Raw genomic sequence first — 26,019 nt, forward strand, 5'->3', positions numbered from 1 at the left:
TAGCTGCGATACTCTTCCCTGTTAGGCCATTTTTGTGCAGTGCAATGATGACTGCACGTGTTTCTTTAGAGATAACCATGGTTAACAGAAGAGAAACAATGATGCCAAGCACCAGCCTCCTTTTAAAGTGTCCAGTGGTGTCATTCTTACTTAATCATGACAGATTGCTCCATTAACACAGGTGTGGGTGTTGATGAGGACAGGGCTGGAGATCAATCACTGAAACGATGTTAGCTGGTCCTTTTAAGGCAGGGCTGCAATGATGTTGAAATGTGTTTTGGGGGATAAAGTTAATTTTCTAGGCAAATATTGACTTTGCAAGTAATTGCTGTTAAGCTGATCACTCTTTATAACTTTCTGGAGTATATGCAAATTGCCATTAGAAAAAATGAAGCAGTAGACTTTGTAAAAATTAATATTTGTGTCATTCTCAAAACTTTTGGCCATGACTGTAGTGTAAATTGTGGTTTCCTATGCTGAACTTCACAGGAATACCAAAATGATAGCTATGAAAGCCTTCAGTAGGCCTCCAACTGCTAGAGTAAACTATTGGTGTCCTATGATCGAACTGCAACTGCTCCATCTAAATACCACTGTAGGAGATTGACAATGGTATCTAAGTAATAAACAGACGGGAATCGGCGCTTAGGTCCGATCGCTGCAGTGACAGACAGATGTTGGGTATGGAACAGCTGGCATCTACAGTGTATGGCTTGGTCCCACTTCTTAAAGGGGTTCTCTGAGAAACGTGCTAAAAGGGGTTCCCTGAGGAACACACGTTCATGATACCTGACCGGACGCTGCTTTGACGTGATTTCTGTCTTGTGCTTCATGTAGTCCATCCTCAAATCTAGGATGGGGTGTGACTGATGGTAGCTGCCATCTTTGAGTCCTTACAGAATGCAGTAAAAAAATCCTTTTTTGTTAAATGGAGGCATTTTGAAAAAAGGTTTAATATTTAAACATGCATTATTATATTTAATTTAGCACATTTCTCGGAGAACCCCTTTAAGTCCCCTCCACACTTGCACACCCCAGTGTTGTTGAACAGTTATATCATTTTGTGCTTAGTGGCTTAGGTTTAAACAGACATTAGGGTTTTGTTAGAAATTTTTCTTAAACTGTATATAGATTTTACAGGAAAAAAAAAGTCTCTTAAATAATGCAATTTCTCTAGGACTTGCCTTATCATAGCCCAATAGCAGTATACTTACACTCTGCTGCCTTGCACAATATCTACATAATCCTCTGATCTTGCATAGTAGCCATCAGGACTCAAAGAGCCCCAGAAGTTTGACCACAATTTCCCATGTCGGGTCACAAGAGGAGCAATTATTTTTCTAGAAGGAAAAAAAAATTACATATGTGGAATTTGAAGGTGATTTAAACAAAAACATTGTACAAAAGGTACCCATCACAATTACATCTGACAATATAATGGAAACAGCAATTTTCTCTTAATATAGTGAAAGTTACAGAATAAATGGTTTTCCATAGAGCACACTTCTGTACTGCGGTATAAAATCCAGAATGTTTTCTCTGTGATTTCATTTCAAGCTCCGCTCCATACAATCTGGGCGTTTATTTAATGTGCAGCTAGAAAAGGCTAAAAAGGCTCCTTTGCTCACCTGTTGAAAGATGACTGTGCGCTGTGATCACACCAATTACAGTTTTCTTTCAAACATGTTGTAGTTTAGTTTTTCTTCTAAACAGTGAATGAATTGTGCAAAAATTACCAACCTGTTTTGTTCAATCAGCAACTTTAAAGTCCTTGGATTTGTCATCACCACATCAGCATCTAAACTAAAGTAGTAGTCGCATGCGTCATCCTGGCGGCAGATGTCCCTAAGTGAAAATACATATATATTAGATTATATATATTTTTTTTATTACATCAACAGGTAACTGATCATTTAATGGCTTAAAAAAAACCTGCTCCTCGCCAACTGAGGACCTCTTCTCCAGATCCTTTAATGGGTAAGTGCTGTTTTTGCAAAGTAATTATTTTAGCTATGTACAGTACAGACCAAAAGTTTGGACACACCTCATTCAACGCGTTTTCTTTATTTTCATGACTATGAAAATTGTAGATTCAATCTGAAGGCATCAATACTATGAATTAACACATTTGGAATTATATAATTAACAAAAAAGTGTGAAACAACTGAAAATATGTCTTATATTCTAGGTTCTTCAAAGTAGCCACCTTTTGCTTTGATTACTGCTTTGCACACTTTTGGCATTCTCTTGATGACCTTCAAGAGGTAGTCACCAGAAATGGTTTTCACTTCACAGGTGAGCCCTGTCAGGTTTAATAAGTGGGATTTCTTGCCTTATAAATGGGGTTGGGACCATCAGTTGTGTTGTGCAGAAGTCTGTTGGATACACAGCTGATAGTTCTACTGAATAGACTGTTAGAATTTGTATTATGGCAAGAAAAAAGCAGCTAAGTAAAGAAAAAAGAGTGTCCATCATTACTTTAAGAAATGAAGGTCAGTCAGTCCGAAAAATTGAGAAAACTTTGAAAGTGTCCCCAAGTGCAGTGGCAAAAACCATCAAGTGCTACAAAGAAACTGGCTTACATGAGGACCACCCCAGGAAAGGAAGACCAAGAGTCACCTCTGCTGCGGAGGATAAGTTCATCCGAGTCACCAGCCTCAGAAATCGCAGGTTAACAGCAGCTCAGATTAGAGACCAGGTCAATGCCACACAGACTTCTAGCAGCAGACACACCTCTACAACTGTTAAGAGGAGACTTTGTGCAGCAGGCCTTCATGATAAAATAGCTGCTAGGAAACCACTGCTAAGGACAGGCAACAAGCAGAAGAGACTTGTTTGAGCTAAAGAACACAAGGAATGGACATCAGACCAGTGGAAATCTGTGCATTGGTCTGATGAGTCCAAATTTGAGATCTTTGGTTCCAACCACCGTGTCTTTGTGCGACGCAGAAAAGGTGAACGGATGGACTCTACATGCCTGGTTCCCACCGTGAAGCATGGAGGTGGTGTAATGGTGTGGGGGTGCTTTGCTGGTGACACTGTTGGGGATTTATTCAAAATTGAAGGCATACTGAACTAGCATGGCTACCACAGCGTCTTGCAGCGGCATGCTATTCCATCCGGTTTGCGTTTAGTTGGACCATCATTTATTTTTCAACAGGACAATGACCCCAAACACACCTCCAGGCTGTGTAAGGGCTATTTGACCAAGACAGAGTGATGGGGTGCTACTCCAGATGACCTGGCCTCCACAGTCACCAGACCTGAACCCAATCGAGATGGTTTGGGGTGAGCTGGACCGCAGAGTGAAGGCAACAGGGCCAACAAGTGCTAAGCATCTCTGGGAACTCCTTCAAGACTGTTGGAAGACCATTTCTGGTGACTACCTCTTGAAGCTCATCAAGAAAATGCCAAGAGTGTGCAAAGCAGTAATCAAAGCAAAAGGTGGCTACTTTGAAGAACCTAGAATATAAGGCCTCTTTCACACATCCGGTTTTCAGCATCAGGCGCGATGCGGCGAAAAGTGTAAAAACCGGATCCGGCGCCGGTTGCCACCGGATCCGGTTTTTCCCCCATTCAGTTTCATTATTGCCGCATCGCGCCGGATACCTATGCGGCGTATCCGGTTTTTGCCTGATCCGGCAAAAACAGCCTGTCCGGCGTCTGGAAAAAACGTTCCATGCAACTTTTTTTGCAGCGCCGGACCGGCTTTTTCCACAGCGCATACCCGGACTCTGTGAATGTTAACCCCACAAGTGCCCGGCGAGAGAGAGATCTCTCTCTGTCACCCGGACACTTGTGAGAGATCTCTCTCGCCGGGCACTTGTGGGGTTAACACTCACAGTGTCTGGGTGAGAGAGAGAGATCTCTCTGTGGGGTTAACCCCACAAGTGCCCAGCAAGAGAGAGAGATTCTCTTGCCTGGACACTAATGTTAACCCCCCATGTCTCTCTCTCTCCACCCCCTCCCCTCTCCTCCCCTCCACTCCCCTCCCCTCTCCTATCCTCTCCTCCCCTCACCTCCCTTTCAGCAGCTGTCTCATTGGCTGCCTCTGTCCTGCGGCTCCTTTAATAATGTCCGAACCGTATCATCTCGCCGCACACACATCCGGTGTCACGGCTGCAGGCCGGATCCGGCGGCCCGGCTTTTCGCCGCACGCCGCCGGACCCCACACACCGGATGTGTGAAAGTAGCCTAAGACATATTTTCAGTTGTTTCACACTTTCTTGTTAATTATAAAATTCCAAATGTGTTAATTCATAGTTTTGATGCCTTCAGAATGAATCTACAATTTTCATAGTCATAAAAATAAAGAAAACTCTTTGAACAAGAAGGTGTGTCCAAACTTTTGGTCTGTACTGTATATTGTAATGGTGTGCCTTTGAAGCTGAAGTTATACTTCTTGGTTGGCTGACCTATATTGCGCCTTTTATTTTTATAATCAGGTTTTTCTGACTTGAGAAGCTGAAAGTTCAGAGTTATTTTTGTGTTAGTTGTGAAGCACTCAATCGTGAAACCAACTGACATTTGGAAGATAGCATATTCAAAATCAAATTTTTTGTAGCCTCAGGTCTTACTATACTACTAAATACTGTACCCAAGTCAGAATCCTACAAGGATGGGTTGGAGCCGAACAGGTTATTCATGACCGAGATTGACTGAGTAAATTAGTGAGAGACAGGTGGCACAAGGATAGAAGAAAGGGGGGAGGAGGGAGTAAGATGGGAGATGGGGGGTAAATAAGGAAAAAGTGGAAGTGCGGGGAAAAAAAAGAAAACTGCATACTTAAGTTATTTTAAATGTCGAGTCATGGTTGACACAGTGGTGAGGGGTCCTTGGAGTAGGGACGTAATTAGCGGTGGGGGAAATTATATGGATAATTCCCTACAGGGTGGGAATAAGAATGAGGCTATGAGCACACGGTGCAGATTCTGCTGCAGATACGCAGCGGATTTGGCCCTGCATATACGCAGCAGAACTGCATTTGATGTACAGTACCAGCCTATGTAAAACAAAACCCACTGTGCACATGCTGCGCTTTTTTCCGCACAGATTTGGTGCGGAATGAAAAAAGCAGCATCTCACTTCTTTTGTGCGCTTTTGCTGCAGTTTTCCACCTGCTCCATTCTGGAAATCCACAGGTGGAAAACCTCAGTGGAAAACCGCACAAAACATGCATTAAGACCGCACAAAAAAATGCACTAAATCCGCAGGATTTAGTGAATTCTGTGCGGAAAATTCCTAAGCAGAATACGCACCGTGTGCACATACCCTGACTTGGCTTATCTGGCACTTTGTGGGGCTCTGGACAGGAGTGGACCCTGGGAGCCAGTGGTGTGGTTAATTTACCACTGATATTGGTATGATGACCATTAGTTGGTTTTTATGTCTGAAGATAACATTTTTCTTGTTTGAGTTTATGTGGGTGTTAGAACTGGTATCTCCAAGGACCTTCCAAATTTTGGTACTTTATAACTGTTATTATCACTTGTTAATAAGTGGCTGCTGTGGCCAATTTAACCCCAAAATTAAGTCTCCTGTGTAAGACTATTACAGTTTAGAGTGAATTGAATTGGGTAGTTAGTAAATGGGAGAAGGATTGAATGGAACGAATCGGCCATACCTGGTGGTCAAGGTTTATTTGATATCTGCAAAACCCAATTTGCCCATTTCAGAACCATACCAAAGCAACTAGAGATGAGTGGACCGGTCAACATTTGTATTCACCAAATTGAAATCGTCAACCATTTTTCTGCATCAGAGCAAAGCGAATTTACAAAAATCCATATTCTCAATAAAGTGGATTTTTGGTATATTCAAATAGAATTCTATTCCATTAGCATAAATTCACTCATTTTAAACAGCAAGCCCTCTGATAATGAGAAGTGAAGGAAGGACCTTTCCGTTATACTATGATGTAACAAATAAAAAGTAATTTGCACTCACTCCCTCTCTTCCCATATACATGTATAACAAGATGGAGATACAGGATCATAGATAAAGCCAGTATACTGCAGCAAGTAGTTTCTGCTATTCTGCAATATTTCTCATTTCCAGAGAAACTAAATATAAGCTAACCCAGCTGTGCTCTGGGAGATAACCGCGCTCCATGCCTCTTTCCTTGTCTTTTGCATCATATGTAAGGAATGTTCTTCTATTTTTTCCCTGTATATTAAGCAGCCTTTTCTCTGGCCCAGTACGGTGGAACTGGTTTTCTCTAGAAGTGATTTTAATTGATTTGGCAAAGCAGATAATCGTACGGAAATGCAGTCTAGCGGGATTCTATTACACCCAGTAATGACAGGGTTACATGGCTGGATTGCGGGGTAAAGAGATTTACAGATATAGCGGCATCGCACAAATTAAACTTAATGGGCAGCCGATTTGTAAATGATACACGTATGAATGATAATTCATACATAAACCACATTGTACTCTATGCAGGAATGCCTGTGTGATGTTAACACTTACACTATTTTTTGCTCTAATAATGGTCTACAGATCTGTATTGAACACATTATGTATATTACTACCACTTTTCTATATTAAAATGTGTGAATGTTATATCCATTACCGCCGGCTGACTACTGATTCTTGTTCTTTGGCAAGCCTTCAGCCTAAATGGCCAACTGTAGTCTAACTAAACTACATACACTGTATATATTTCAAAATTTTATATGGACTATATATAGTTTATTTGGAATTTATATGGCTGCATAAACTAAAGAACATTTCCACCTGAAACAAAACATTAATGGGATGTAATCCGCCATTTTAAAGTCATAGTGCTATTTATATAAGCCGTGCTCTCAAATAATTTCATAACTCTTCATCAAAGCAACCTGGAAACAATAACCGACTAATAGCAGTAGACACGGAGCTACTTAGCATACCCTGACCATGCCTTTCAGACTCCATCACAGAAAATTTGAGGCACTTCAGACAGAAATGAGGCCAGCGGTATGTAAAACCTACCAAAAGTGGGTATTCCGGAGTTATATTTAATTGAATCTGTCTGCAGGTTTTTGCTACCTCATCTGAGAGCAGCCGGATTAGGCAAAGAAACCATGAATCTAACAATGACGCAGAGTTTTTAGACTTAAAGGGAAGGTGCCATCCAAAAAATTTTTTTTCAGCAATTGAAAAAATGTGAAGAATTAATGTTTACATTTTCTTAAAAAATATTATCATTTGTTTTTAATTTTGTAAAACATGAAAAATAATTATAAAAAGTTTGGCCTTTCCACCTGTTAACACTAGGGGGAGCAGCTACTGAAATTTGGCACAAAAACCTAGTGTACAACCAGCTCACATTACTGCCCTGCAGTAATTATGGGCGGAATCTGCTGACATGGGTGTGGTGTCACTCCTCTCCTCCCCTTCTGGGTGTTTGCTAAGGGAAAAGAGAGGATGACATTTAGGAACACAGTGAGCAGCCATTTTGATGGGGCCTGCAAAGTTACTGACTGTCTTTGCATGCGAAGTCTGGATCAGAACAGGTTATCAACCAGCAGAAATGTTTCCTGGATTTCTGTGGAGCAGACAAGCAGACGGTCCATCCATGTGTATAAAACACAGCGCTCTATGTACAATCCCTGGCACCAAACAGGGTGCCCCCCATAGACCAGCACACTGCTCTCCTGAAATACTCTGTGCTGCTGTCGCCCTGCTCCTTCCTCCTTATATCAGGCCCTGTCACCTCACTTTCACACATTGCCAGGACAGGATCTGAGGAGAGGAATGGGGTCTTCGGTCACCGAGGATGGCATGCAGCAAGGATTCTGGGAGCAGGGTGACAGCAGCACAGAGTATTTCAGGAGAGCAGTGTGCTGGTCTATGGGAGGCACAGAGGGAGATATATGGTGGAGGAGCAGGGATACAGCAGCACAGAGTATTTCAGGAGAGCAGTGTGCTGGTCTATGGGGGGCACAGGGAGATATATGGGGGAAGAGCAGGGTGACAGCAGCACAGAGTATTTCAGGAGAGCAGTGTGCTCATCTATGGGGGGCACAGAGGGAGATATATGGTGGAGGAGCAGGGAGACAGCAGCACAGAGTATTTCAGGGGAGCAGTGTGCTGGTCTATGGGGGGCACAGAGAGAGAGATATATGGTGGAGGAGCAGAGTGACAGCAGCACAGAGTATTTCAGGAGAGCAGTGTACTGGTCTATGGGGGGCACAGGGAGATATATGGGGGAAGAGCAGGGTGACAGCAGCACAGAGTATTTCAGGAGAGCAGTGTGCTGGTCTATGGGGGGCACAGAGGGAGATATATTGGTGGAGGAGCAGGGAGACAGCAGCACGGTATTTCAGGAGAGCAGTATCACAAGGGATAGGATTAGATACACAGCTCAGCAGTGAGTATCACACAGGAAGGATTAGATACACGGCTCAGCTGTCAGTATCACGCAGGATAGGATTAGATACACGGCTCAGCAGACAGTATCACACAGGATAGGATTAGATACACGGCTCAGCAGTCAGTATCACACTGGACAGGATTAGATACACGGCTCAGCAGCCAGTATCACCCAAGACAGGATTAGATACACGGCTCAGCAATCAGTATCACACTGGATAGGATTAGATACACGGCTCAGCAGACAGTATCACACAGGATAGGATTAGATACATGGCTCAGCACACAGTATCACATAGGAGAGGATTAGATACACAGCTCAGCAGTCAGTATCACACAGGAGAGGATTAGATGTCCAGCAGATTGTCAAGTGTTTTGAAACAGTAGGGAGCAGCTCCTCCTATGTTTTGCAAGAGCAGGGGCAGCAGCTGGTCGGGTGTTTTGGAAAGAGCAGCTCAGTCTCCAGCAGTTCGTCCTGTATCCACTCCTGCATCTGGTATGTGCAGAGTGAACATCCAAGCCCTGTTATGGTAGAACAGTACAGCATCAGTGATAACAGGGCTTGCAATAGAGTGTAAATAGAGCTAAAAGGAAAGCACTGGGCTCTAATAAGATGGCGCCTGGCCACACCTACAGCTGTGAATTGAGCTACACACAGAGGGGTGCCCAGTTCACTCCTGATGCTGCTGCAATGAAAGAGATAGGGTCGGGAGCCGACTGTTATGTCTTATGCCCAGGGATTGCCGTAAATGAGCATGGAAAGTGTCGTTCAGCAGCCAGAAAGGTAAGATGGCAGCCCCCAGTGGTTGCATTAATACAGTAAAAAAAAAAAACCATACACACCACTGAGTCAAGCTTAGGGGACAATATCTTTTTATACCATTTTCTTTTTTACATTAAATTATGAAAAAACACGGCACCTTCCCTTTAATGAAACAGAAATCAGAAAGCTGCCCCACCCACATTAGGCTTTATATGTAAATTGTCTATTGACAGTGAGCTGATTATCACAGGAGGAGGGCGGAGTCAGACCGATGCTCAAGGCAGCCAGCTAGTCACAGCAATGATAATTTCCTAGTGCTTAAACATTTATGGTAAGTAAACAACAGCGCAGCAGTCTGAAAAGTGGTATGTCCCTGAAATCTGTGTTTAACCTTTACCTCTTGCTATTTTCAGATTACATAGCAAAAACCTGCTGACAGATTTCCTTTAAAGGGTATTAGGAAGAGGGCTGGGCTCTTTCCAGGTGGGATTTATTTAGCAGGATGTAAAGGTCTCTATTCCCCTAAAATAAGTTGTGTTAAAGGGAATCTGTCAGGTGAATTTTTAGTACGATAATAATGATATTCTGAAATGGGGTTTGAGCAGTTCCTTCAGAATATATAAAACTTTTGTTGCTGTAACATCTCTGGTTTTCTTGCTGTAAGTACTTGAGAATTCATGGCCTTGTGCCTGCTAGTCAAGCATTTGTAAATCCAAACTGGTTATGCACTGCTCCCCACACCCATAATCCCACCCAACCCTCTGCACCGACGTCAGTGACAGTAAAAATCTTCACTGTCATTAATGATCACTGACATCAGTTTAGAGGGGTGGGTGGGATTATGGGTGTTGGGAGCAGTGCATAATTAGTTTGGATTTACCCATACTTTACTGGCAGGCGCACGCTGTAAATTCTCAGGTGCTTGCATCAAGAAAACCAAAAAAGCTACAGCAATACAAGTTACATATTCTGAAATGGAGCTCCCAAGCCCCAATTCAGAATGGCATTAGTATTGTGCTAAAAAAAAAAAAAAAATCACCTGACAGATTCGCTTTAAGCATTTCACAGACTTTCAGTTACATTGTTTAAAATATTTTTTTTTTGTTCTATGGTACAAGGATTCCTTCGACTCCGCTACTAGCAATCAGAGGACAGAAGGTATTTAAATGGTATTACATTCCCATGTTTCTTGCTTCCGCCTGAGTAATCATTTCTTCAGGTCCTACTACTTTTAGCTTTTCAATGACGCTCTTGGCATCTTTCCAAAATTTCTGAACATGTTTTTCATGATATACTTCCTGAAAGGCAAAAAGGAGAGTTTCTGATAAGCTCATATGTAAAATCACTTTGGCAACAAATGAAAGACAGCATAGGAAAGCTCCATTGTTAACTACATGATATAACATTTTCGATAATCATAAATAACCACCACCCTGTTCTGTCGCCTGGTAACTGGTCTTTGTTATGGGGATCATTTGCCAATACAAATTGTGACACCCCAGAGTCCTCCGGTTGTCACAGTGACATTGCCTCCCTCTAAGAGGTGAAGTCATGCTTGGAGGCAGAAAGGGACCCCCATGCCAGGTAATAGATTAAATCACAATTTCCTGCTGCAGGTCAAAAAAGGGAGATGCCTTATAAATTCTGGCCAGCAGAGGGGGTTGGCGAGTCAGCTAGAAGTCAGCTGAGGGAGTTGTGATGGAAACGAGAGGAGCTGTGCGGAGAAATGACAAGGCAGTTAAAATAAAAGAGAGTTAAAAAGATCTTTCTGGAAGATCCTGTCGGTTGAAGACAGGGAGCTGATCTGAGAGGAGTTCAAGACCGGCAGCTGATCTGTGAAGAGGGAAAGGACATGACCAGAGACAGAGAGGCTCTGGGAAGCTAAAACTGCAGATAGCAGACCCCAGAGCGAAGCGCTAATAGGGAGAAAAAGGACGTCAGAGTCTTTGGTGGTCAGGAGCTGTATGTTCTGATCGTCGGGTCTGAAAGTACAGGGAATTGTAAATTCCTGTACGACATTTTACACCTGAGGGCACGGCAGCGGATAATGAGCCCGGGGCTGACGGTGAAAAGGACGGTACCCATGGAATAGGCTCATGCTGACAGCCGTACAGGTTAGTGAAATCATCACGCAATTGAGGGTCGCAGCATAGTTATATACAGCGGAGACCCACACACAAAGTGCAGACGGAAGGTCCTAAATCCCCACCTGGCAAGGTGGATCCCCTGAATGCCTCCAGGCGAGCCAGACTCATTCCATCACCCGTATGTGGTACTCCCGACTGCAACCAAATGCCAGTAAAGGGTAAAGAAACTGCACCTTTCTGTGTCTCTCATTTCTCTGCACCCCAACGTTCACAGCCATTTTTACTATTAATTTATCATCTTTGCCCTGGGACTATTGCTCTACCTGTGGAGAGCTATTTTCACCTCAGCTGCAACACACCAACAGTCTCAGTGGAAGAACACCGCAGTGCTGTTCACCTCTTACCAAAACACCACAGGTGGCGTCACATATTTAACCATCTATAAACTTTATTTTCATTTTTACCACATAAATACCACACAATTTTCCCCTATTTTATTTACTGGACGCCTCTGGGCCACGGACCGGGCCGCCGCCGTGACACTGTCCCCCATTGAAGTCGACGGGCCCGGTACCGAGTACCCCCCAGGCCCCGCGGGGCACTCCAAAATTACCATCCATGTCAATTTTACATACCAACAAGATTTACAAGTGGTGTCTAAAATCTATATACTTTAAGGCGTTGTCCAGCATCAAAAAAATTTAGGACTGGGGGTGTGGGTCAGAAAATAACAAATGTGAAATCCCTTACATGTACACAGGGCATTTTGACAGTATTTACTAGGGTGCAGAGATTATGGGCTATGTCTACAAATGACCACTTAGTGAATCATTGATGCCAATCACTGCCTCAGTAGTGAGACCCTTGTGACAATATTGATGCTGTACAAAAACAGCTTACTGCTGGGGTATGTTCACATGGCGGCTACACTGTGCAAGCATTTGTCTAGAAATCAGGTTGGAAAATCTAGAATACTACAGCACCAAAGTGGGTAAAATTTCAAGAAATCTCCACCAAGGACTGCGAAAATGATGCAGATTTTAAACAGATTGAAATTATGCAAATGGTATCTTTTACCACACCTAGGGAAAAAATAGCAGTAAATCACCATCAAAATCAGGAAAAAATCTGTATGAAACGCATTGGCATTTTGTTGTGCTTTTTTGCATGTCGCAAATCCACAAAGATGAAACTGACATCAAAATGTGCACTTTACGATCATTACAATGCATATAGCAAAGCATTTATTGAAACAGTATTCCCCATCTCCAGGATTCTATGACAATATGTAGTAGGTGTAATAATAATGTATGTAAATATGTCCAATGTAGAAATGTAGTATAGTTCTGATTTGCTATGTCATTTACCCCATGTGCGGGGTATTGCAGTAGCTTATGTATCCATGGTTGCGATCACTCATATAGTGACATTTAGTTAGCCATTAGTGGTCATATCCATGGATATCTAAGCTACTGCAATGCCCTTCACATGGGATGTCACGGGTTTGCCACAACAGAGAGGAGCCAGAAGATTGCAGCATCTGAGATATTGTACTCCTGCACTGGATAAAAGCACTTCTAGCTCATATTAAATGGTGCAGATGTCTTTCAGCAATGCAGGGGTTAAACTGTTCAGCCAGAGTCTCTATAGCTTCCTGCTTGGAGGATTTCAACTCTGCAGTATAAGCCAATCCCCTCTTCTATATATTCTTGCCTCTTGGCAATCTAGATTGCCAGTATTAAGTCTTGTACTGCCTGGTGATGTAGTGGAGGATTTGGTGTTTGGTAGAGGAATTTTCGAGAGTTGTTCTGTGACTGTTGCTAGTTGCAGTCTCCCTGTCCTCTCTTATTTGGTTTCCCTACCTTTTCTATCCAGTGTTCCCCTCTGTTGCCTGCAAGTGCATATTTGAAGGATTTGCTATATTCATTTATCCCTGTATGTCCTTCCTGGTTTGTCTATATAGAGACATTATTCGTCCCGACTTCGTTGGGAGGGAGAGGGGACAAATGAGGGCTGATTCATGTGATCAGCAAGGTACATGGCCCCAGAATATTCACCATCACAAGTAACAAGGGGATCAAGGATAGCTAGGGTGCCCCTAGTGCTAAGGACAGAGTAGGCACCTCTGGGCTTGAGTTATCAGACAACAAAACTATGACATGGGGTAAGTGACATAGCTTATCTGAAGAATTATACATTTCTAAGTGGAGGTATTTGCAAACATCATCATTATTATTTCTACTACATTTTTGGATAGGATCTCGAACATAGGAATACCCCTTTAACGGCCAATCTTCTTGTTCAGCTATGAATATTGATGCACAGCAATCATTTGATACGCATCTCAGCTAGTGAAAATGTGAATTTTATGGTGTAAAATATGTCTAAAGAAATATACAATACAGTTACCCACATCCAACATAAAAGTTTTGAGTTTCATAATCATAATCAGACCATGAGACTTAACGTAAATTAACTAGGAATGAAGCCAAGAAACAGACATTAAAAACTACTAAACAGCATGATTGTAAGATGATATGCAATGGTTTGGTTCAAAAAGTAACGCATCAAGTAATTCTTACACGGTTATGAATAAAGAGAGAAAGTTTCTCTTTGGGATAGTCCAGAGCCAACAATCTCGTGAAGAACTGTGGCAGAAAGGGAGTTGGCTGTTCAATAAAGACTCCAACCGTTACCCTTGGATAGTCCTATAAACACAAAACAGTTACTTACATTATGTTCTCATTCACAATAAATTAACATTTAACTTAACGTGATGGACAAAGCAGGTTGTAATTCAAGTATTTGATAGTGCGCACACACAGTTTTCTTAGAACAAGGAGCTTTTTTATGGTTTATTTTACTTTTGATTGTTATCATGACTAAATGGGCATTAATCTGTGGAAAAACTTTAATTACCCTCCTCCATATCTCTAGCCATCATTCATCACATTGTTCTCCATCTATTGAACTCCTCTCTACATTTCTATAAACAAGGTTTTAGATTTAGCCTCACACTAAAGCTCATACCAGCTGGAATTACTCTATTATACACCGAAAAGTTTCAGAAAAACCATCATCACTGCTGTTCTGAAAGACCTTTTCTCCATCAGTGGGGGCAGCATGGTTGTCCTCAGCCACTTAAACCAAGTAATGTCATGTGATAATCCCACATATCTGTACCGGTATGTCTTTCCCACCTGGAAAACTTTTAAAGAGTTAATTTGCCATTAAAGTGTTTTCCAATTAAATTCATTTCATCATCCATCACCAACAGGCTAGATAGAAAATGTCTGATTTCTGGGTGTCCGATTTCTGGGAACCCAATGATCACTAAAGCGGGAAGTCTGAATATGAAGTTCTTCCCTGCCACAGTGCCACCAGGATTGAATAAAGCAGCAAGCTCACAACTGATGAAGGTGAAATGTCTGTAAGACTGATGAAGATGAGCCAAAAAATTGCTCAGTCATCTCCGGTTTCATAGACAAATGGAGTGGCAGTGGTCACGCACCGTTATTGTACGTCATTAAGGCCTGATGCAGTAAGAAAAGAAGGAAGAAGAATTGGGATGCTACATAATCAATGGGGCTCCAAGCAGAGAACAGATATTTATCCTTTGGATGTGGAACAAAATGTCCTTCATGGGATGTACATTTTAGTAATACAGTCGAATGATATAATCATGAGAAATGTCTCACTGAAACAAAATTGCCCTTACTTTCAGCTAAAGAGTAACAGTGATTTAAATTTTTATTTCCTGAACTAGTACACAAAAATAAGCAATTTTCTAATTTAGCAGAGGACTCTGCTTCTTTCTCCTCCTAGATGGATCTTTCACTCTCAACCTATGAGTGAAATCTGTACTTATCCCCTTAACGACCAGGGGTATCTTTGGTTTTGCATTTTCATTTTTTTCCCCTTCTTTCCAGAGCTATATCTTTTTATTTTTGTGTCAATATGGCCATGTGAGGGCTTATTCTTTGCGGAACAAGTTGCTCTTTTGAATGAAACCATTGGTTTTACCATGTCGTGTACTACAAAATGGGAAAAAAAATTCGGTGAAGTTGCAAAAAAAACCCCGCAATCCCACACTTGTTTTTTGCTTAACTTTTTTGCTATGTTCACTAAATGCTAAAAGTGACGTGCCATTATGATTCTCCAAGTCAGTACGAGTTCATAGACACCAAACATGTCTAGGTTCTTTATCGAAGTGGTGAAAAAAATTCCAAAGTTTGTTAAGAAAAAAAATTGCACCATCTTCCGAGACCCGTAGTGTCTACATTTTTCGTGATCTGGGGTTGGGTGAGGGCTTATTTTTTGTGTGCCAACCTGTCATTTTCAATGATACCATGTTTGTGCAGATACGTTCTTTTGATCGCCCGTTATTACATTTTAATGCAATGTCACAGTGACTAAAAAAAGTAATTCTAAGGTTTTGATTTTTTTCTCACTACGCCGTTTAGCGATCTGGTTAATCCTTTTTTTATTGATAGATCAGGCGATTCTGAACGCGGCGATACCCAATATGTGCATGTCTGATTTTTTTTTTTATTGTTTTATTTTGAATGGGGCGAAAGGGATTTAAACTTTTATTTTTTTTTCATATTTTTTTAAACTTTTTTTTTTTTTTTTTACATTTTGGCATGCTTCAATAGCCTCCATGGTAGTCTAGAAGCATTCACTACTCGGCTCTGCTACATATAGGCGATGAGCAGATTGCCTATATGTAGCAGATTTACTGTACTGCTGTGAGTGCCGACCACCGAGTAGTGCTCATAGCAATCAGGCAGCAACAACCATAGAGGTCTCTATGTGATCTCTGGTTGTTATGCCAATGCATCACTGAGCCCCGATCACTCGACGGGGGTCAGTGATGCGCGCATTTCCGGTTCAGTGTCCGCAAGCGACGGTTAAATGCTGTCAGCGTTTGACAGCGACATTTAACTAGTTAATAGGCACAGGTGGATCGCGATTCCACCTGCGCCTATTGCGGGCGTATGTCAGCTGTTCAAAACAGCTGACATGTCCCAGCTTTGATACGGGCTCACCGCCGGAGCCCTCATCAAAGCGGGGGAGACGTCAAATGATGGGCTATGCCCAGGGGTTAATGAAGAAATATTTTTCCATTATATAAATACGAGCTGATAATTAGTCATGATAAGATCATATGGAGAGACAAGGGGAAAAGAAAAGCTAGCAGAAGACATTTTTTAAACTGTAGTTTCAGGTCAACTGGCAGCAGAATAAATGTGTCTGCCTCAAGCTCCATCCACCTTTGCCCTCTCTCTCCATGGAATCTTATGAGCACTAACTTTTATCTCCTCTCTCAGTACTGAGATATCTATATTCATTAACCTCTTCACCACATTTGACATACCTATAAGTCATACAAGTGAAGAAGTTCCCAACCCATGAATTATAGGTATGTCATGGCAATCGTGCGGGCAGAAGAGCCGAGTCCGCATGATCGCCGCCGGGAACTCTGCTTACATGATAGCCAAGACACAGTTCACACAGCCAGGAGCAGTGCCTGCTGTTTAACCCCCAAATGCCATGATCATTTGTGTTTGCAACATTTAGGAGATGCACTCTCCCATCTAATAGTCGTCCTGCGACATCATCTTGAGGGCTCGATCATTGCCATGGAAACCGAAGGTCGTCATGACGACATCTGGGTCACCCAGCTATAGAAGTCTCAAAGCATAGTCTAAGAGGCTTCTGTCAGTGCAGCACTTAATGGTAAAAAGCATTGAAATGCTGGTGCTCCCTTCTGATCTTAACAGTGTGCCAAACTACAGTTACCATCTACGTTTAGCATATCTGTAGTGATGAGAGCCAACTTAATTTACGGGGTCCAGGTCTCCAGAAACATGAGTTGGCACAATGTATGGGCACTACAATGACATATTTGCAATTTTCATTCCGCAACATTCACTGCTGCTCGTTTCTGGCTAACACCCATGGAGTGAAAGTCGTCAATGCACCTGTAGATAATTTCTCAGAGGGGTGTAATTTCCAACGTGAGATCACTTGAGGAGGGATTCTGCTCTTCTGACACTTAAGGGCTCTGTATGTGAAGTTTGCAAACTATTCTACGATAATTTCTCATATAGTCAAATAGCGCTCCTTCCCTCCAGAGTCTCGCAGTATTGTACAGCCACATATGATGTATTAGCACAGTCAGAAGAAATTGTGGGACACATTGGTGCCATTTTTACCCATTTCTCCATGTGACAATGTAAAATCTGGGGCTAGAAATTTTTTTTTTTTGGTAAAAATTCAATTTTCTCTTTCACTGCCCAATGGTATAAAATTGTGACATGGCAACTCTCAAACCATTTCAGCAAAATGTGCATTACAATATGGCGCTCCTTCACTTCTGAGCTTTGCACTGTGCCTCAAAAGAAGTTTTTGACCAAATATTAGGTATTGGCATACGCAGGAGAAATTGCACAACATATTTTGTGGTCCATTTTCTCCTATTTGTTTTGAAAATTGAAAACTTGAGGCCAAAGTAACAGTTTAGTGGGAAAAAAAAATGGTCATTTTCCATTGACTCAAGCCAATGTTATAAAATTCTGTGAATGTCTTGAGGGTAAAAAATGCTTTCTTCACCCCTAGATCAATTCCTCAAGAAGTGTAATTTCCAAAATAGGGTCATTTGTGGTGGTTTCTGCTGTTTTGCCATGTCAGAGGCCCTTCAATATGTTGTTTTCCACCATGTATAGGTTCAAGTTGCTCAATACACCTCTAGATAAGTTCCTTGAGGGGTATAGTTTCCATAATGGGGTCGCTTGTGGGTTGTTTCCACTGTTTAGGCATATCAGGGGCACTGCAGACGCGACATGGCATCCGCTATCTATTCCAGTCAATTTTGCATTGCAAAAGTCAAATGGTGCTCCTTCACTTCAGAGCCCTGCCGTTTGCACAAACCTTAGTTTTCCTCCACATATGGGGTATCTGCGTACTCAGGAGAAATTTCTCAACAAGTTGTATGGTTGATTTTCTCTGGTTATCCTTTTGAAAGTGCAAAATTCAGGTCATAGTTAACATTTTTGTGGGAAAAATGTAAATGTTAATTTTTTCATTCCACATTTAATTCCTGTGAAGCACCTAAACGGTTAAAAAAAACTTCTTAAATGTGGTTTTGAGCACTTTGAGGGGGTGCAGTTTTTAAAATGGTATCATTTGGATAGTTTCTGTTGAATAGGACCCTGAAAGTCTTTTCAGATGCTAAGAAATAATTTATATAAGTCAAATCAGAGGATAAATTCCAATATATGGTATAGAACACATACAGCAGCAATTAATATTCTATCACAGATATAAAATTAATGCCTGAAAAATAGAGCATCATGCTTTTTTGATCAATGAAAAAGTTTCCAGCTTCCAAATATACAAAAATTTATTCAAGACATAAGAACAAGGATAAACGGACATGCCCCATCATAGCGGAAAGACACAGCAACGCGTTTCGAACAATATGTTCTTTTTCAAGCTTGAAAAAGAACATATTGTTCGATACGCGTTGCTGTGTCTTTCCGCTATGATGGGGCATGTCCGTTTATCCTTGTTCTTATGCCTTGAATAAATTTTTGTATATTTGGAAGCTGGAAACGTTTTCATTATTGATTTACTCCACTTGTGGCTTCACGAAATATTCGAGCTTCCACGCACCACTACTAGCCAAGAAAGCAGGTGAGCTGGTTACCTTTATTTTTTGCACATGCTTTTTTGATACTTGAGTGATTTGCATGCCTGGTAGAATACTAAATACAACAAGCTACCACGTTACTGTGCTGCGGAGGTATGGGATTGGAACATGAAGTACAATAGTTGGCACTTTGAGAGGTGCAGGCTCTCATTCATATTTGTAATATGCTCAAGTCCATTTTTTTTTCATAAGTACATGCTTTAAATATGCTGTGTTCTGCCTTCTTCCACGTATGACGCGGTATGGATTCTAGCATACGGCTAAACCCGTCATCCACTCCCAGTAAAAAGACTGTATGGGTGCTTAAGTCTATGTTTATTGAGATGATAACGAACTTAGTAAAGGAGAACAACAATGGTAGATAACAGATGATACAGTGGATGAGATCGGATGATATAGTGGATGATTACGGTGAACACAATGGTGGGTGAGATCGGGTAAAAACTACAAAGAAACAGACAGTATATCAGTACTGGCAGATAACAAAACAGCAGTATTACAGGGTGCTATTACATCACAGAAGTATTACAGAGGTTGCGCAATACAACACATAATGCAGTAAAGAGGGATATTGTTAGGCGTCGGGTTCCTGCAGCGGCACAGCAGGAATCCAGAGCCTTGCATTCAGCGGTCTCCCATTCTCCATCGACCGCAGGGGAGCCTGCTCAGCAGTCCCGTCATTCCCAATGCTCTGCTCAGACCAGCTCTGTGGGTCTGGCTGTTGCTGCCACCTCTGGGCCAGCAACAGCATCGCAGGCTGCTCAGCAGCAAGCCACTCCAGAGGCCAAGTCCTTCCGTCGCTCCACTGAGCATGCTCACGAGACGATCTCTCATTGGAGATCGGGAGTCACATGCACAGGTCCTTCTCCAGATCGGATTGGTCCATCTCGGGGATCTGGAAGCTTCCGGAAGGTCCCGGCTATAAAAGGTTCGCATGGCTACTCGGCCATGCACTAGTATAGACTCTAGTTGCTACCTGTGTGAATGATGATGGATGCATGGACTTGCAAATGACGTATTGAGATTCCCCTCCCTCTGATATTACGTGTGTTTAGGGAACTAAGGTCTAAGAGGTAAGGTTTCTCCTTGCGGAGAGTGACATGCCAGCTCTGGCTTGTCAAGGTAAGGAGGCTTATTCGCCGTGCAATGCTCTAGGAAAATAATATGCAAATTGCCTCTTCAGAAAGAAAGAGGACTTTTACTCTACAGCGCCACCTATTGGTAGTAGCGATCCTACAAGGGTTGATTGTGACTTGTAGGATCGCTACTACCAATAGGTGGCGATGTAGAGTAAAAGTCCTCTTTAGGGAACTAGTGATAGAGTGAGCGCCAATCAGTGGCAAGCTGCAGGCCACAGTGCATATCATCCACGGTACTAGCGTCCAACAGTGTTCCTGCTTCCAGGCATGGTCGTACAGCGGCAGTGTCTGTCGCCGCGCTGCAGTCAGCAGTACTTATTGGCGTCCGCGGTTGCGACGCCACACGCACTGTAGGTCCAGAAGGATGCTGACCCTGTGTCTTGGGCCCGAGTCCTGTGACCATATACCATGCGCGCATTCCGCTGAGTTCTGTGACATCAACAGGCTCAGTCTTTGTATTTAATGCCTTGGCGTTTCTGTGAAGTAACAAAGACCACCCAGTGCACAACGGGTGACGTTCAACCTGCGTGCGTTATACCGCCATATTGTGCTTCTGCCATTACGTAGCAGCAGCGTAACACCTCTGCACCCCGGGCGGCGAACGCACACTATTATTTATTATTTAGTGCGTTCCACCGTCCCTAACAGATCTAAGCAAACTTAGGCTGCAGCATTGCACTACCCTAAACAGGGATGCATCTATCTAACATGCAGTGCAAAGAGCATTACAACTAGCTGGAAAATACATTGCACAATGTACCTTTGTCATAAGACACTGCACGGTGGCTGCATGATGGCTAGCCAGCACAGATACATTGCACAAACACATAATTGTATTACACCCTCACCGGAATCTGCTTGACAGAAGCAGTGATTTGCAGGGAGCAGTGTATGTAACTCAGAGATCCGGGAAGAAAATGGTTACAAGTTTTCTGGCCCAGGGGAAACTGAAGGGGCGGTTCTAAACAGAACAAGCTATTAAAGGGAAAGGCTTCTAAATCTAGGAACAAAAAAAAAAAAACAAATTTGATAGCGGATAGCTTAAGCATACATTAGAATATAACATATCTAAACGGCATATGAATAACTCAGCGATAGAGGTGTCATAGAAAAGACGCGGGATCGATTTCTAGAGCACAACCAAACTAGTTAATAGGATAAAATGCTGCATTCTCTTATGTCAGGCACTCTCCTCCATTAAGGGCCTGTCACACTAAGCGATATCTCTAGCAATATCGCTATAACTTGTGACGTTATAGCGATATTGCTAGCGATATCGCTGTGTCTGATACTTACCTCCGACCGCTCCCCCGCTGGTTATCGCTGATCGCGTGAGAACGTCCTGGACCGTTTCTCGTCGTCAGCTTCCTGCGGCGCTTCCTGTGGAGAGACGAGCGACGAGCGTGGAGCCGGGCGGCAGGACGTCAGGATCGCCTAGTTTAACAGGTAAGTAGCGACCCCCATCCCCAGCGATGTCGCTGGTGAGATCTGCCTGTGTGGCAGCTCACTAGCGACCACTTAGCGATGTACCAGCGATACTGACCGCGTCATATTGCTGGTCGGGATCGCTGGTGCATCGCTAAGTGTGACAGTACCTTAAGTCAGGCTGTATCTTATGCTCCATTTAATAAGTGTCTTTAACACATGCAGCAGGGCTTTACACATCTGCACGTCATTTTCATAAATTCACCAGATGTTAAACCTTCCAATTCTAATTTATGTTTGCATTGATGAGAGTTTATTTTAAATTCAGTCTGATGGAATCTTTTATACAAAAAGGGTCATTTAAACCTTTCTAGAATAATACGGCTCACATATAAACTATTCACGTTACACAAAGGCTTTTATTGAAATGCTTGGTAAAGCCAGGACATGGCACCATGTGCCGTATATTCTCCAGCTGCAGTTCAATGGTTCAGCAGAATAAAAAACACTGGAAACAAGGGTTATGCAGCAGATGAAAACTATTTTTAAAACGGAATTAAACTAGTTGGTGAAATATAAAAGTAAAACTCTCACAGCTCCCGTTTCTGCAATCCCCAGGTCTCTGCATCCTCATCCTCCAAGACAAACAGGAAATATCTGCTCAATAAATCACTTAGAGATTGATTAGCGCCAATTACTGGTGTGTCCTGATAAGTAGTAGAATTCGAATTTAAAAAAAAAAAAAAAAAAAACAAAGAACACATACTTGGCACTATCCTCAGAGTTACTACTGCAAAGGATGATCCATGATTTGAAAAGAAACTTGGCTGTCACGGAGTGCATATAGTTGGCTGTTGGTGCTTGTACACAAAAGAAGCAACAAGATGCATCCAAGCAATAGCGAAGAATATAGGCACTCCCCAGAAAGTATAACCCATCTTCCTTTATGGTGTACAAAATTTTAAAACCGCAATTGGCTAAGAAAGGCACGATTACGTTTCAGCAGGATGGAAACACTGGGTTAAGTACAGATGAGTGGGGACCAGGTATGTATTGAAACGGTAGCTGGGGTCAAATGGAACCTCAAAAATCTTACAATAGGCTAGCAGTCTTTATGAACCATTTGTTGCCTGCAGCATTGGATTTGCCCACCAGAGGATCCTCTGGAGGGTACTGACAGCCATTGCACTAGTTAATTTACTGCTAGTTTTTTCACTGTTCTTCTCTGGTCCACTCAGGAGAGCAGTGATGCAGTTATAAAATCTGAACCACTGCAGTTCACTATGGACTGAACAGATTGGTCACTTCTTTGTTTACAATCTAGGACAGAGAAGTGATGACATGGAGAGCAGTGCTTCTGCCATTTTCCAACCCAACATGGATTGGCTGCAAAACAGCCAACCAGTGTAAAGGTTGTATTTCACATCTGACTGCACCCACTCCATCTAAATAGCACAGCTGTGCTGTGATTGTGAACTGCACTTCTGCTCAAGGGAGAAACATGAAGGCTCCTGCATCGCCATGTTGGTACATAGAATGTTAGGCAGTTTATGGCACCAGTAATACACAGGGCCCCTGAAGTCCACCACTGTCTAATTGTTGGAGTGTCGGGAGCCATGTCATTTAGGAGTTATACGAGTGGTGTTAACCCCTTAACGACTGTAGAAAAGCCTCTTAATGGCAGCAGTTAAGGAACCTTATTACTCAGCACTGCTTTTTAATGGCCATGAGAAATAAGGGTACAGTGCACCTCCGCCATCCCTGGACCCCCTGGCTCCGTCCCCCCAGACCACCACATCTTCCTGGAAGAATATGGCGGGCACATGCGCAGTACCCCCACCGAGATCTGCCGGCCGGTACCCAGCAACAAAAGGAAATTTTTCCTATTGTTTCATTTTGATCACGGTGATAGACACCATCACAGTGATCAAAATAAAAGTAAATCAAACCAGTTTCTCACCTTAGTTAGGTAAAAATAATAAAATTAAAAAAAACATTTTTTCCATTGTTTGCAGTTAGCATTAGGGTTACGAGTGTGATGTTGGGGTTACAGTTGTGGCTAGGGTTGGGATTAGGATTGGGATTAGGGTTAGGGGTGTGTTTGGGTTAGGGTTGGAGTTAGAATTGGGGGGTTCCAGTGTTTAAGAACATAAGGGGGGGGTTTCCAAATGAGACATGGCGTCCGTCATTGATTCCAGCCAATTTTGCATTCAAAAAAGTCAAATGGTGCTCACTCCCTTCTGAGCCCTGCCGTGCACACAAACAGTGGCTTTCCCCCACATACAGGGTATCGTTGTGTTCAGGAGAAAGTGCACAACAAATTTTGTTGTCCATTTTCTCCTGATACCTTTGTGAAAATAAAAAAAGTTTGGGTCAAAAATATTTTTTTGTGAAAAAAGATAAATGTTAATTTTTTTTCTCACACATTGCTTTAGTTTTTGTGAAGCACCTGATGGGTTAATATACTTCTTGAATGGGGTGTGGCTTGAGCTCTGTCCATGTGAGCAGCAAGAGCTCAGAGCTCCTGCATGGATCCACACAAAGCGACACTAAGCTTATTAGAGGAATTTTGTTCCTGTCCAAATCTTATTGGATCACCTTCCTGAAGCTGGTCTCAACATTTTGACACCAGGATTGCTTATTTTGGGTGAGGGAAACCCATTTTTCCAGCCTTTTACATGCTGTGACTGGGAAGGAGTGGAGAGGAGGCGGAGGGATCTCTCACTTTCTTTGTCCTCTCACTGCCCTGGCTTGAGAGCCTGATACAGGATTTTTACCTGGAAGACCACTTTGAAATACCTCTGGATTATGAAGAAGTGCCCCCCAGATTGATTTGGTGCCTGTGCTGCTGCTTGGAGGTGAGACACACTGAAGATTTTCTGGAAGGGGCTGATGGTGCAGAGAAGGTCATAGCTACACTTCAATCAGCTGTTTGGGAAAAGAAGTTCCAGCTGTCCACCCTGCTTTGCACTGTTATACTATTGCAGTGATGGCCCTGGTCTCAGGAGTGTAACTGGGCGCAATGGAGACTCCAGCATCGCTCATATCCTGACTGCTTTGCCCCTGAGACGTGAGCCTGGAGGACAGTTGTTCTTAGACTGCTAGGTCCCGGCTTGAGGGAGTCCCCAAGGGAGTTGTGCTGGTCACTATACTGTACTTGATGTGGCCCACTTTCTGAACAGTGACACTGTGGTGGTCTAGCTCTGAGAGCAGGCTGAAGTGAAGTGTATGTTAGCTGACTGGCAAAAGTTGACCAGGCTGCTCTCGTAGCCCCTCACTAGCTTCCCTACAGCTGATTGACACCTTAAGATTGCTGTGACCTGGTCTGGGAGGAACTCTCTGGGGAGCTACACTGGCTCCTGCATTGTTGAACCTGCGGTCTGCATGAGGAAGCGTGACATCCGGTGCTGACGTGGACTGAGAGTGGGCTGGAGAGACAAACATACCAGCTGATTGTTGAAAGTAGTTCCGGCCTCTCTCTGCTTTCTATTGCCACCCAGCCTCAGCTGTGAAGTCACTCTGAGGGAAACCCCTGGTGCCGTGCAGGCTCCTACCTGCTCCTGTACTACTGAGGCTGTGCTCATCTTGCAGAGCAGAATAGCGGAGGCTGACATATCTGGAGAGTGACGGGGGGTTACCCGGAACTGTCTGAGATTATACACCCCCAGCCACATCAGAAGCACCTGCAATGTTCCTGTGTTGTAGCAGAGGACCCTGTTTAAGGGAATCTCTGGTGGGTCAGACACGTTGTTACTAGTGCTGCAGTTTATAATTCAAAGGGACATAGGTGGTGACTTACGGCTATCACTTACAGTCTTCAAGAGATTGGTTTGTTAAGTGCGGTGCTGCTGTATTTGCAAACTACATTCATAAGCAACACTTTGAAACTTGAAAATTCCCCTTGTACAATGCTTCCTGGGAGATGTGACTCCTTTCTAATTATGCAACTTTTTTATTGAACGGTCTCCAAAACATGTGTCAATCTGACAACTAGATATTCCTGTCGAACCCGTCTTATTTTTACAAAACCTGCTGAACTGATAGGGGTCCAGGGTGCAATATTAGGCTGGTTTCACACTTGCGTTTTTTTTCGCGGTATTTTAGCGCTAAATAGCGCATGTGTTTTTTTTCCTATACTTTGCATGGGATGCGCTTATGTGCGCATACACATGCGTTTGTACACGTTTTACCGCGCATGCTTTTTTTGCGGTATGCGCTCGGGCGCACAAAATGCAACCTGTTGCATTTTTTGGTGCGTCCGACTTGCCTCAAAAAAACGCATGCGCGCGCAATGCGTTTTTTTTACAGCAAGACACCCATTATAGTCTATGGGTGCGCATTGGCATGCTTATGTATGCTTTTTTTGCACATGCGGTTTTTTTTGTTAACCATGGAATTTAGGGGTTTGGGTTAGAGTTAGGGTTAGTTAAGGGGGTTTAGGGTTAGGGTCAGGGTTAGGTTTAGGGTCAGGGTTAGTTAGGGTTTTGGGTTTGGGTTAGGGTTAAGTATGGTTTGGTTAAGGGTTAGGGTCAG

General features: G+C 42.9%; 1 protein-coding gene across 2 annotated transcripts in view; it reads right to left on the reverse strand.

The window, feature by feature from the left end:
- The window catches only part of PLOD2 (procollagen-lysine,2-oxoglutarate 5-dioxygenase 2), a 280,821-nt gene that overhangs the window by 25,953 nt on the left and 228,849 nt on the right, over positions 1 to 26,019 (reverse strand). For both annotated transcript variants that reach the window (XM_073579116.1, XM_073579115.1), the window contains exons 9-12: positions 13,791 to 13,916; positions 10,298 to 10,419; positions 1,741 to 1,845; positions 1,215 to 1,340 (exon numbers count right to left, since the gene is read on the reverse strand). In XM_073579116.1, the coding sequence (XP_073435217.1) occupies positions 1,215 to 1,340; positions 1,741 to 1,845; positions 10,298 to 10,419; positions 13,791 to 13,916 (479 nt within the window). The remainder of the gene's footprint in view (positions 1 to 1,214; positions 1,341 to 1,740; positions 1,846 to 10,297; positions 10,420 to 13,790; positions 13,917 to 26,019) is intronic.

Source organism: Dendrobates tinctorius, unplaced genomic scaffold, assembly GCF_039654945.1.
Source record: "Dendrobates tinctorius isolate UK_male_01 unplaced genomic scaffold, ASM3965494v1 ptg000060l, whole genome shotgun sequence".
NCBI classification, from domain to species: Eukaryota; Metazoa; Chordata; class Amphibia; order Anura; family Dendrobatidae; genus Dendrobates; species Dendrobates tinctorius.